Here is a 12,641-nt window from a genome sequence, read left to right as displayed (position 1 = left end):
TGCTCCAGGCTGGGATCTCTGCAGAAACAACCCCAAAATATAGTCTCTGGGGCCGCTTTTCTCTCCACGTGGACCAACAGAATCCCAAGATGAGTTACAGATGGGTGCTCCGACCACTTGGCGCTGGGATGCGGGGACGGGGTTGCAGCGTCTTCTCCGCCCACCTACTGGACGAATCCGAAAGCGGCAGCGGGGCTGCGTGGTCGTGGGGCGCGCCGAGGGCGTGGCCTGGGATTCCCCGGGAAGGGAGGGCACCGTGTGTCCTTGGGCGGAGAGGGGAGGTGACTCCGGCCGAAGAGGAGGACGCAGGATGAGGGCCCTGCGGGTGAGGGCCCCCACGGTTCGGGTTGGGGTCCCCAACCTGGAATCCCTCGCCCCTGTGCAAGACTCCCCAAACATCCCGGCATCTGGGGACTTGGATCGTGAGCCCCTGTCAGGGCTTGGGACCCCCTCCCCCAGCTCCCAACACGAGAGCTGCTGAGACAGCTGGGGACCCACTGACACGGCCCGAAGCCCCGAGTTTGAACTTCTTCCCTTCATCCAGGGCACCTGTAATACCTCAGGACCTCGGCCCCGGGAACTTCACGCCTCTTCCCCGCCCCCGGACTTCTTAGGCAGCAGGGGAACCCCCGAGGCACCCCGGATCCAGTCCTGACTTTCCCCTGGGACCTAAGCTCCTCCCCTTAATCCAGGGACCCGCAAAAAAAAACCATGTCGGGACTCGGACCTGCAGAACATGAGTCTCCTTCCGGGTCCGACCCTCTTCCAGGACCCTCTAGACAGCCTGATAACCTCCGAGCCTGACCTAGGCACGGGTCCCCTTCTTCTGGGCCTTTTTGAGCAGGACCCCCTCCCCCACTCGTGCTGCCAGTTCGGATCTTGTCTTGGAGACGCTCCCAAGGGACGGGACTATCCCCAAGTCAGAGCCTCGGAAAGTCCGACACCCTCCCCCCGGCGAGGGCCTCCTCTCCAGGCGCCGCCAGTACCCCTCCACCCCGTCCCCACAGGTCTCCCAGGCTCTGGTCCGCTCCTTTAGCTCAACCGCCCGGAACCGCTTCGAGAACCGAGTGGCTGAGAAACAGAAAATCTTTCAGGTAGGCGGAGCGACGGCCGGGGTTGGCGGGGAGGACTCCCGGCCGCCTGCTTGGTCTGGAGGGAGTCGTGGAGGCTGGAGTTTAGGGTCTACAGAGAGAAGGCGGCTCCTTTCTCATCAAATTCCCCCAACATCCAGGCGGACAATGACCTCCCGGTGCATTTGAAGGGCGGTGCAACCGACAACATCCTGTACCGAGTGACTATGACTCTGTGTCTGGGGGGTGAGTGCAGGGCCCGGCTGGGGCTGAACTGCAGGAGGCCGGGTTCAAGATGGGAGTGGGGAAGGGGCTGGTTCCAGGGCTAGGGTTCGGGGAGGCAGGGTGGACAGTACGGGACTCTGGACTGGTAAATAGGGAAGGAGCACCCTAGGGCTTGGGCCCCTGTCCCAGGAGGGCTGCTGGACTCGTGATGGGTCTGGGGAGAAAGCCTGCAGCTTGGTCTGGATCAAGGTCCAGGATTTCCCATTTGAAGTGAAGTTTGGGAAGGGAGCTGGAGCTGGGAGTAGGGCTGAGATCCAGGATGGTGACTGAGGAGTCTGGGAGAGGGGGGCTCAAAAGGGTTCAGGGGGGAAACTAGGGTCTCATTCTGTATCTCGCACACTCCCTCCCTAGGCACTGTCTATAGCCTGTACTGCCTCGGCTGGGCCTCCTTCCCTCACAAGAAGTGAGACCAAGAAGTCTGCAGGACCTCAACAAGCATCAATAAATGTGCTGGCTTCCTGGGGAACCCAGCCCCGCTCTCTCCTGCGTGTGCCTCCCAGCCCATCCTTCCACCCCACAAGCAATCGCTGCCCTGTGACAGCCCACTGCCCCAGCCCTTAATCCCTCATGCTAGACCAGAGCTACCTCTCAGCCTTCCTAGCAGGGCTGGAATCCCAAAAGGCAGCCCTGGGCTGCCCCATGGGGCCTGGGGACCTGGCATAGGACAGGGGCTTTGTACCCTGGGATGGCAGCCCCTCTCCCTGCAGAGGCCCCAGGGTGGGGAGGAAGATGCGAGCTTGGCAGAGGCAGATAAGGACAGACTCACTCAAGCACAGAGCTGAGAGGGGCAGACATGGCCTTGGGGGACAGAGCCAGTGCTGGCACTGAGACCTCCCACCAGCTTGGCCCTCACAGCAGAAGCAGAGATGGCCCAGGCTTCTAGGTCCCAGGCTCGGCCTCCCTTAGGATCTGTGAGACATCTCAGCAGGAATGAGGCTACAGCTCAACTGGGATCCACACTGAGAAAGACGAGGGCTAAGAGAAACACAGAGACAGACTCCCTCTGCCCCAGACGCAGCCAGAGCCACCCATCTGCTCCCAGGACAGGAGGCCGACCTCAGGACAGCAGCAAGTAGATGCATTTATTTCCTCCTGGGCCTGGCAGGCTGAGGGCAGAATACAGACAAAGGCACTGGGGCACGTGGGCCTGTCATGGCCTGGAGTTGGGCTGCCTGGGTGGTAACTGAATGGGTGTGCCAGGGAGCGTAGGGACTGGACTGATCCTCCCAGAACAGAGAGAAAGGCCCTTGGGGTGTGGAAGAAACAAAAATGTTGGGCTTGGCACAGGTGCAAGAGAGGGCTAATGGAGCGGGTATGAGATAGGTGCACGGGTGTGGGGTGACTGTCGGGGCAGGGCGTGCTGAAGCATGTTGGGCTCTGGCTGTTGACTGAGAATCTGGGTGCCAACGGCTGGGAGAACAGAAAGGACTGTGGGTCCGCAGAACCCACGAAGATGTGGCTGCAGATGAGATCAGCCCTGGGAGAGACTGAAGAGTCCAAGGTGACTCCCTCAGCGAGGCGACGAGGGGGCAGGTCTGGGGCTCCCGTTCAGGAATACATGGTCAGCTGCAGCCACTGGGGAGAGGAGGGTACGGAGGGTGAAGAGCAGGGAACCTTGCCATTCCAGCAGCCCACCTCTGCCCGCGCCCAGGGATTGCTGGGAAAACAGGAGCTGGTACATGGGGCTAAGAGGAGGGCCTGTGCTAGGTTCCCACACCCCAGGATAAGGGTTCTTTTTTTTTTTTTGTCTTTTTCTAGGGCCACTCCCACATCATATGGAGGTTCCCAGGCTAGGGGTCGAATCGGAGCTGTAGCCTCGGCCTACACCACAGCCACAGCAACACCAGATCCGAACCACGTCTGCGACCTACACCACAGCTCATGGCAACGCCGGATCCTTAACCCACTGAGCAAGGCCGGGGATCGAACTGGCAACCTCATGGTTCCTAGTCAGATTCGTTAACCACTGAGCCATGACGGGAAAGCCTAAGGATTCTTTTTTTTTTTTTTTGCTTTTTTTAAGGGCCTCATTCTCGGCATATGGAAGTTCCCAGGCTAAGGGTCAAATCGGAGCTGCAGCTGCCGGTCACAGCCACAGCCACACAGGATCTGAGCCAACTCTGTGACCTACATCACAGCTCATGGCAACGCTGGATTCTTAACCCACTGATCAAGGCCAGGGATCGAACCAGCATCCTCATGGATACAAGTCAGGTTCATTTCCACTGAGCCATGGCAGGAACTCCAAGGACAGGGAGGGGTTCTTACCTCCTGGATGTTCACCTGGATTTGTCCAGTACCGTCTTTGTCAAGAGATTTGAAGGCACCTGGAGAAAAGAAGGGTTGAAGGGATTGGCTTTTCGGATAAAAATATACTAATATATGGGAGGACGATAATAATAGCTCACACTCTACTGAGTAATAAAGTGCTTTCTGTGTATTAACTCATTTAACCCAATTCTGTGAGATAAGCATCATTTTAAAATAAGGCACAGAGAAGTGAAGTGATGTGCCCCACGTCACATAGCGAGAAAGTGAGGAAACAGGTTGGAACCCAGACTGTTACCTGCACACCCCTCATGAGCCTCTGCCCCATTCTCAGCCTCCCACCCACCTCTAAGCTCCATGCCCTCCAGTTCTGGCCTGAACAGCTACTGGAACGAGGCTCTGCACTTCCTACTCCTACGGGCTGGTGTGGTCCTCACTCCTGCCCTGACATTCAACCCCACGTTCCCACTCAGAGCCAAACCGAGGCACCCACATTGCTGCTTCTCACTCACCACTCAGTTACCACCCTCGTGCCCACACAGGTGGGACCCTGACACTGCATTCATGCGGCATATGACCCCAGGCTAGGGGTCAAACTGGAGCTGTAGCCACCGGCTTACGCCACAGCCAAAGCAACACCAGATCCGAGCCGCATCTGTGACCTACACCACAGCTCATGGCAATGCCAAATCCTTAACCATTGGGCCTGTGTCCTCACGGATATGAGTCGTGTTTGTTCCCGCTGAGTCAATGATGGGAACTCCTCCACCCGAGATCTTACTGCATTGTTTTCCCTGAGTTCTAAGGGGTTGGGAGAGCTTCCTAAAGCTAAACCTGAGACCCTGTCCTTCCCTGGCCTAGAACCTGCTGGGCTCCCCACTGTCCCCGATAGTGTCTGAGCACTCCTTGCACTTGGCATTCACACCCCCACCTGGCCTGACGATGCCCACTGCTCCTACTTGAAACCTAGGTTCCTTCTCTATAAAATGGGGACAGTAATTCCCACTTCACAGGGTTGGGTTGTGTGTGTGGGGGGTGTGTATTTTGTTTTGTGTTTTGTGTTTTGTTTTGCATTTTAGGACCACACGTGCGGCATATAGAAGTTCCCAGGCTAGGGGTCGAATCAGAGCTGCAGCTGCTGGCCTACGCCACAGCCACAGCAATGCGGGATCCAAGCCATGCCTGTGACCTACACCACAGCTCACAGCAACACTGGATCCTTAACCCACTGAGCGAGGCCAGGGATCGAACCTGCATCCTCATGGATACTACTTAGGTTCGTTACTGCTGAGCCACAACGGAAACTCCCTCACAGGGCTGTCTTAAGGATTTAGTGCACGAACATTCACAAGAGCCCTCATGACCCAGCCCTCCCGACCCCTCCCTGACTTCTGTCTCCCCTTCCTTTTGAGTCCAACAAAAACCCAAAGCACCATCTTCTCTCCTTGCTGGGCTTTCGCACAGGCTGTTCCCACTCAACAATCAACCTCCCGGTGAGGTCGCTCCCCCTCATCCCTCAGGTCTCAGCTCACGTGTGCTCTCCTCCAGGAAGCCCTCCTTAACCCCTTAAGCTGCATCAGGTGCCTCATTCCGTTTGAATAGTTGTGAGAGCTCCCCCGGCTACAAACCTCCACCCACTCCACCCTGAGCTTCCCCTCACGGCACCCAGCACTCGCCTAGGTTTCCCCATCCCAGCCATAACCATGCCGAGCCCTCGCCGTGTGGCAATGTGCCTCTCCTCCTCTGGACTATGAGTGACATAAAGGCAGGATCCAAGATTCTTTCCATCACTGCTGCACCCCTCACAATGCCCATGCCAGGATCAGGCTCACAGGAGACCTGGCCAATGGAGGTTGGCCAAACCCCCCACCCAGGAAGAGAGCTGGGGTGTCACTCACGGAACATGGCATCCAGTCTGACCAGGCAGCTGATAAAGTTGTCAAAATCCATGTTCCCTCCCTCATCTGAGTAGCGTCGGATGATCATGCTGTAGAGATGCTCATTCAGGTGGAATCCTGAGAACAATTGAATCTCTCAGTAGTGGGGACCCCATGACCCAACCCACTTCCGGCCCCAAACCAGCTCAGTTCGCCTCACCAATCCCACCCCCGGCCCCACCACATTCCACACCTGCGGCTTCAAAGGCCCCTGGGAGTTCACTGCTGCCAATGGTCCCTGAACGGTCAACATCGAACTGTTTGTATATGGCCTGTGGGGACAAGGGCAGGGTTCGGCTGAGCCTCGGGGAGCATGGCCTCTCCATGGCTTGGGGGGCTTTGTGCTATGAGTTTCAGAGGCTGCACACACCTGCCACTTTTTGATGTTGTTCCACAAGTACTTGAATTCCTCGAAGCCCAGCTTGCCGGTCGTGTCACTCTGGCAGGAGGGTGTTAAGAATACCTATACCCAGATGTGCACTGTATACCCTGTGTATATGATAATACAGCCAAGCAGGGGAACCTGGGCTGAAATCCTAGTGCCTGTCTCATCCTAGTCATGTCACCTTGGGTGTGGCTTCATTTTTCATTTTGTCCATATTTTAGTTTATACTTGTAAATGATAAGGACTCTCTAAATAGAACCACTCAGGGAGTTCGCAAAGTGGCTCAGTGGTTAACGAACCTGACTAGGAACCATGAGGTTATGGGTTCGATCCCTAGCTTTGCTCAGTGGGTTAAGGATCCGGCGTTGCCGTGAGCTGTGGTGTAGGTCACAGACATGGCTCGGATCCTGCATTGCTGTGGCTGTGGTGTAGGCCGGTGGCTACAACCCCGATTAGACCCCTAGCCTAGGAACCTCCATGTGCCGTGGGTGTGGCCCTAGAAAAGACAAAAAAACAAAAAAACCCATAACCACTCAGAATTCCTCATGTATAAAATTTTTTAAGGAGTTCCCGTTGTGGCTCAGCAGTAATAAACACAACTAGTATCCATGAGGATTCGGATTTGATTGCTGGCCTTACTTGGTGGGTTAAGGATCTGGCATTGCCATGAGCTGTGGTGTAGGTCAGAGATGTGGATTGGATCCTATGTTGCCGTGGCGTAGGCCAGCAGCTGTAACTCCAATTCGACCCCTAGCCTGGGAACTTCCATATGCCACAGATGTGGCCCTAAACAGCAAAAAAAAAAGGAAGGAAGGAAATCCCATCTTCACCAAGGCCTCCCCAAGACTGCCCTCAAGGATACATCCATCACAGCCACCATGCTGCGACAAGTGTCAATGCCAAAACCATCAGTCTTCAGATCAGGGTCTGTGGGGAACAGGTTGAAAGTCAGAGGTCAGAGATCACAACTGCCCCAGCCACCATGCCCCTATGCCTGCCCTATGTGTTGACCCCGGACACTCACGTCGGGTCACGACCTTGTTGAGAATGTTCATGAGTTCCGTGGCACTGACCTCCATGTCCTGAGGGGAAAAGTTAGGAATGGGTCGGGGTGACTGGAAGGGGTCTGTGCGTGTCATGAGGGAGGATGGGAACTTGAGGATTGTATACGTAAAGGGCAGCCCAAGGGAAGGCACCGGAGGATTCCAACAGGTCTGGGGACCCCAGGTTACTTACATCTCCAGCCAGCTGGGCAAAGAGCCTCCGAAACTGCCGGACCTCCTCACTCTCATTGGCCTCAATGTTGGAATAATGGGTGCGAGGGGGCTGCAGAAGGAGGAGATCTCAGAGCAGGAAGGGAGAGGGGTGTCCTGGCCAGGACAGCCCTAAATGGGAAAGTCAGAGTGGGCTGGGAGGTTGAGTGACCAGAGAATGAGAGGTGACCAGTGATTAGGGAGCGGATACCACTAAGTTTGGGGACATGACAAGGGAGAGACTTCATGAGATAAATTTCATAAGGAGAGGGACAAGGACGGGTGCTGGAAAAGGCCTCTGAATGAGAAGGGGTCTCCGACAGCGAAGGGCGGCTTACCGGGGGCTCGGGGTTGTACTGCGCAGCCGCCTCACTGAAGGGAAACAAGAGAAGTTAGTGTAGTGCCAGGGGGCGGGGCCTCCAACTGGCAGCTCCAGCCCCACGACCCAGCCCACCAAGCCTCACCGCGTAGCCTGCCAGCCTCCCTATCAGCTCCCTCCGCCTGCCTCATCAGTCTTTGCCCTCACCTGTCCCTATCCTTGCTGCCCTGGTTGTGCCCCCTACACAGCGGCGGATCCCTCAAAAGACAAAGCCCCTTCGAGGGCATACTTCCTAGAAGCCCGGCCCCAGCTTTCCCAGGGCCCACCTTCCGCAGGTCTCACCTGTCTAGGAACCTACTCCATCTCCACGGCTTCTGAACACTTGTGTCCTCCCAAGACCCCACCCCAGCTCCGTGAGTTCTCACTCCTTCAAAGGATCACATTCAGCGGCCAAGACTAACTAGGCCCCTACCGACCACCTGCCCTACCTCCATCAGGACATTTTTCTATTTTAATCCAGCCAGTTCCTGGCCAGGCCCTGTCCCTTCAAGTCCTTTTCCCCTATCCCATTAAGCCTGGCCTTCTTCTGGGCACACCCCTGAACGCACCTACGAGGGCTATGCCGCGCCCCTAGGTAAGCTTTGCCCCAGTGAAGTGACACCCGGCTTCAGTAGCTCCGCCCCCTTAACGTTAGTCTCCAGGTTAGCGGAAGGAGGCCGCACCAGACCCATTAATCCCCACCTGGCCCATCAAATTGTGTCTCCCACCACAGCCAAAACTACTCCCATATCAAGCCCCGCTCCCTGAACTCAATACAGTCGGCCTCCTTAAGGCCGGTCTGCTGGCCCAGACCGGGCCCAGCCTAATTAATGTTCCGGGTCCAGGTCTAGGTTACCCCATTCTATTCTTGCGGGACCAGCCTCCTCCTCCAGGCCCCGCCCCTCTGCAGGCCCGCCTTACCTGATGGCACTAATGACCCCGCCCAGGATGCGCATGGCAGTTCCGCCACCACCGCCGCCGCCTCCTCCGCCACCGCCGCCGCCACCGCCGCCTCCGGCCCCGCTGATCAGGCCTCCGAGCACATTCCCTAGGCCCCCGCCCAGGCCTCCGCCTCCCCCGCCGCCGCCGCCGCCGCCGCCACCCTTCAGGAACGAGTTAACCAGGAACATGGCTGTGACTCAAGATTCCTGAGAGGGAGAAAAAAGGAGTCAAGTTGCTGTCCCGTCCCTAAACCCGCCCCTTCCCCCCCAAATACACGCATTTCTGGCTGCTGGACTGGGGGAAGTAATAAGAAGCCTCCGACTGGGGCTCGAGGGTTCATTCAGGATAGGGCCTGGGCTTCTGGGGGAGGGTGTCTCGGATGGGTGGCATAAAGTCGGATTGTCTAGTTTGAAACCTCTTCCCGGTCCAAAGAGTCCATATCTGGCTCGAAGGACCCTGGACTGAGTATACGCACAGGCATCATTAAGCACCAGACACCAGCCAAGTCAAGTGGGGTTCTCGAGATGGGGGCCCCAAGCTGGCGCTCTAATCTGGGATTCAGAGCCCCAAAACTGTTGAAGAGGTCTGGGGCGGATCAGGGCGTGGATCAGAAATTCTCTGCCTGGAGGCCCCAGGGCCAGGATTTAGGGAAGCCAGAATGTAAGCTTGCGGGTTTAGGTACAAACAGCAGCGAGATAACAGTGTCATTGCTGGGTCTGTGGGTTCGGGTCTAAGACTGTGGGTGTGAGCCCCGGGGTCTGAGATAACGGAGTCCCCATTAGAACTGAGATCGGATCTAGGATCGCGATTCTGGAGGCCGCACCCAGAGCTGAATTTACTGGCTACCTCTAAAATCCATGCTCCTACTTCAGAACCTGAGAGGGAGGGTGGAAGAGTCTCCGGGGCGGGATAACTGGGGCCAGACAGATCTAGGGGTTCGAACATGGGTCTGGGGGACTCCTGAGACCAAAATTGTAGGATCTCTATGGTTTTGGAGGCCGCCAGGGCCGGGCTTAGGGAGACCAGGGGGGGGAGTCCGGACTGGGCGCTCACCGCCTCGTTCACGCGTCCGCGGGTCCGCTTCTCGGTGCAGCTCCTGGGCCTCCGGCTGCGTCCGGCTCCGCAGGGCGGGGCGGGTGACTCAGGCTGCCCCGGCCGGGTTAGGCACTGCAGGGAGGCCCGGACGGATTCCGCGCGGTCCTAGAGCCGGTATTAAAACTGCGCAGGCGCCTGCTGGCCCCGCCCAGTGTAACAGGGTGCGGCCGCTGAGAATTCGCTGTGCGTTTCCTGAGCCGCAGTTCTGACGCCGCCCGGAGTTCGTAGACTGGAAATCTTTCTCTACGCCTTTCGGTCCCCAATGCAGGCACTCGGGGACCAGGACTCCGAGGTGACCCGAACAGTCGCCAGGCCTAAATGTTGTAGTGTGAATTGTCGCCCCAAAGCTAAGCCTCCATCCGCCCACGGATGTTTTTGGTCTGCTCGGATAGGGATTCTTGGGACTCTTGGCACTTGTACCCTATCCTAGCCTTGTCGCGACAAACAGCGTCTGGAGACCCCGGATTTTGTTTTGCTCACAGTCTGAGGACAAGCGCCCTCATCTGTGTGGGGGGACCCTGCAGGCACAGCCCTGATGGCAGCCCAGTTACTCCCAGGAATGGGACTTCTTTGTTCCTCCACCCGCACCCCTTTACCCCCTGGGTCAGGGTCACCAGAATCATTTTACTTGGATGGGCCAAAAAAAAATCATTTTACCTGGTCTCAGTCTTCCAGTCTCTAAAGAGGGCCCAGACACTGGAAGAGGCTGGGGGCCACAGCCTGGTTTCTGAAGCTTGATGTTCCCAAGGTCAGGTGGTGGGCAGGGTGGGGAATGCAACTGAGAGGAAAAATGGCAACTTAAGCAACCCTTGGAGCCCTTTTGCTTGCTCTCTAGTTGCAACCTTCAACCTGTGAGCACCCAGTACTCTTTCAAGGCTCCTTCAGGCACACTGGCTGGCTGTCCAGCCCTTAGCCTCTTCCCGGGAAGCTGCTTCAGCTGGAGTTTGAATCCTGACTTTGCCTCTTAATAATTTGGGGTCCCATAACAGTGATTTAAACAATGATTTTCTAATCTGTAAAATGCCAACAAGGGTTTCCATGTCCCCACTTCTAGGCCTCTACGAGAATTTTGTGGTAAATGTTTAGTAAAGAGTAGCTGTTGGAGTTCCTCTTGTGGCTCAGTGGGTTAAGAACTCAACTAGTATCCATGAGGATGCGGGTTAGATCCCTGGCCTTGCTCAGTGGGTTAAGGATCTGGTGTTGCTGCAAGCTGTGGCGTAGGTCATGGATGTGGCTCAGATCTGGGGTTGCTGCAGCCGTGGCGTAGTCCCGGAAACTTTCATATGCCATGGGTGCAGCCCTAAAAAAGACAAAAAAAAAAAAGAAGAAGAAGCTGTTAGCTTCTGTGTCTGTACCTGTGGTGTTCCCTCCTCCTGGAGGCCACCTGGGTTCCTTAGGTGGTCATCTCTTGTTCATCCTTAGATAATACTGATAAAAAAATAACTGGGGAGTTCTTTTGTATGCATCAGATTGTCACCACAGCGGCCTGGGTCACTGCTGTGGTGTGGGTCCCATCCCTGACTCTGGAATTTCCACATGCTGCCAGCACAGCCAAAAAACAAAAACAAAACAAAGCAAAAAACTAACTGCCAAGCACCCTACTAAGTACCTTACATATATCGGCTCACATGTCCTCGTACCAGTCCTATGGGACGGATGCTATATGTTATCTCCATTTTACAAATAAGTAAACTGACTCTGGGTAAATTCCCTAGCCTGTACTCTTAAGCACTAACCTAATGCATTCTCTCTTCCGTAATACAATGAATATTAACAAGATCGCAACAGACAGGAGTTCCTGTCATGGCTCAGTGTTTAACGGACCCGACTAGTATCCATGAAGACTCTGGTTCAATCCCTGGTCTTGCTCAGTGGGTTAAGGATCTGGCGTTGCCATGAACTGTGGTGTGGGTCGCAGACACGGCTCTGATCCAGTGTTGCTGTGGCTGTGGGTGTAGGCTGGCAGCGACAGCTCCAATTTGACCCCTAGCCTGAGAACCCCATATGCTGTGAGTGTGGCCCTAAAAAGACCAAAAAAGAAAAAAAAAATCACAACACACAAAACTCCAGTCACAGCAATGCTTCCTGAAGGCTTGCCGGGGCTAATGCACAAGCCTTGTCTGTGAGGCAAGAACTAACAGGAGAGAAAATGGAAGCTCTGAAGGCAGGGTCACTTACCTGAGGTCACAGAAGGTGACAGGACCAGGTCTGAACCTGGACTTGGCTGATGCCAAAACTTCTGGTGATGACTAATCTGGATTCCCTTCTGACCACACCTCTTCCCCCCATCCTGCCCTGCCCACCCCCTCCAGAATGAGTAGCTTCCTTCTCTGCTTTCTCCAGGGCTCACTTGCTGCCAGGCCTTTACGTAGGCTGTGCCTTCTACCTGGAACATTCCTGCCTTTTTTGTCTGGTTTTGTAGCCAGTTGGACTTTAGACGTCAGCTCAGGAGTCACCTCTTCTAGGAAATCCACCTGAACCTGAGACTATGTGAGGCTTGCAGTTACGGGCTTGTAATTTACACTTTCTCATCACACTCACTGCCAACTACAGTCATATAGTCCTCTCCATCTGTCTCCCTGACCTCTTAACCCTGGCCAGATCCAAATATTCACACTTGGTCCCCCTTTCTAGCCTACTCATGCTACAGTGGATCTCCCCCACACATGGCTTCGATTCCTTATTTATTTATTTAGCTTTCTAGGGCCGCACCCACAGCATATGGAGGTTTCCAGGCTAGGGGTCTAATCAGAGCTGTAGCTGCCGGCCTCCACCACAGCAACGCTGGATCCCAGCTATGTCTGTGACCTACACCACAGCTCACAGCAACGCCGGATCCTTAACCCACTGAGTGAGGCCAGGGATCAAACCCGCAACCTCATGGTTCCTAGTCGGATTCACTTGGCTGCGTCACGACGAGAACGCCATTCATTTCCATCTTGAGACTATCAACACCCAAGTTTATATCTTCAGCCCAGATATTTCTATCTCTAGGCTCCTACGTTCTGCAACCTATTCACTAGCCTTAGAGATGTCTCAAACTTAACA

General features: G+C 55.6%; 2 protein-coding genes across 2 annotated transcripts; one reads left to right on the top strand and one right to left on the bottom strand.

Annotated features, from left to right (window-relative positions):
- Positions 1-227: 227 nt before the first annotated feature.
- LOC125134165 (cytochrome c oxidase subunit 7A1, mitochondrial) lies at positions 228-1,841 on the top strand. The gene is made up of 4 exons (XM_047793107.1): positions 228-325; positions 1,008-1,094; positions 1,232-1,316; positions 1,707-1,841. Exons 1-4 carry the CDS (start codon positions 311-313, stop codon positions 1,760-1,762), a joined length of 243 nt encoding a protein of 80 aa, XP_047649063.1. The 5' UTR covers positions 228-310; the 3' UTR covers positions 1,763-1,841.
- A 571-nt stretch (positions 1,842-2,412) lies between these two features.
- Positions 2,413-9,681, bottom strand: CAPNS1 (calpain small subunit 1). Its single transcript, XM_047793106.1, has 11 exons — positions 9,552-9,681; positions 8,478-8,704; positions 7,537-7,570; positions 7,182-7,271; positions 6,970-7,027; positions 6,808-6,872; positions 5,931-5,999; positions 5,754-5,832; positions 5,522-5,638; positions 3,624-3,682; positions 2,413-2,930 (listed from the first exon to the last, which is right to left on the bottom strand). Exons 2-11 carry the CDS (start codon positions 8,684-8,686, stop codon positions 2,904-2,906), a joined length of 807 nt encoding a protein of 268 aa, XP_047649062.1. The 5' UTR covers positions 8,687-8,704; positions 9,552-9,681; the 3' UTR covers positions 2,413-2,903.
- Positions 9,682-12,641: the final 2,960 nt, after the last annotated feature.

This window comes from Phacochoerus africanus, chromosome 8 (genome assembly GCF_016906955.1).
Source record: "Phacochoerus africanus isolate WHEZ1 chromosome 8, ROS_Pafr_v1, whole genome shotgun sequence".
NCBI classification, from domain to species: domain Eukaryota; kingdom Metazoa; phylum Chordata; class Mammalia; order Artiodactyla; family Suidae; genus Phacochoerus; species Phacochoerus africanus.
Note: the sequence above shows the minus strand (reverse complement) of the source record. Positions and strands in the feature narration are given on the sequence as shown.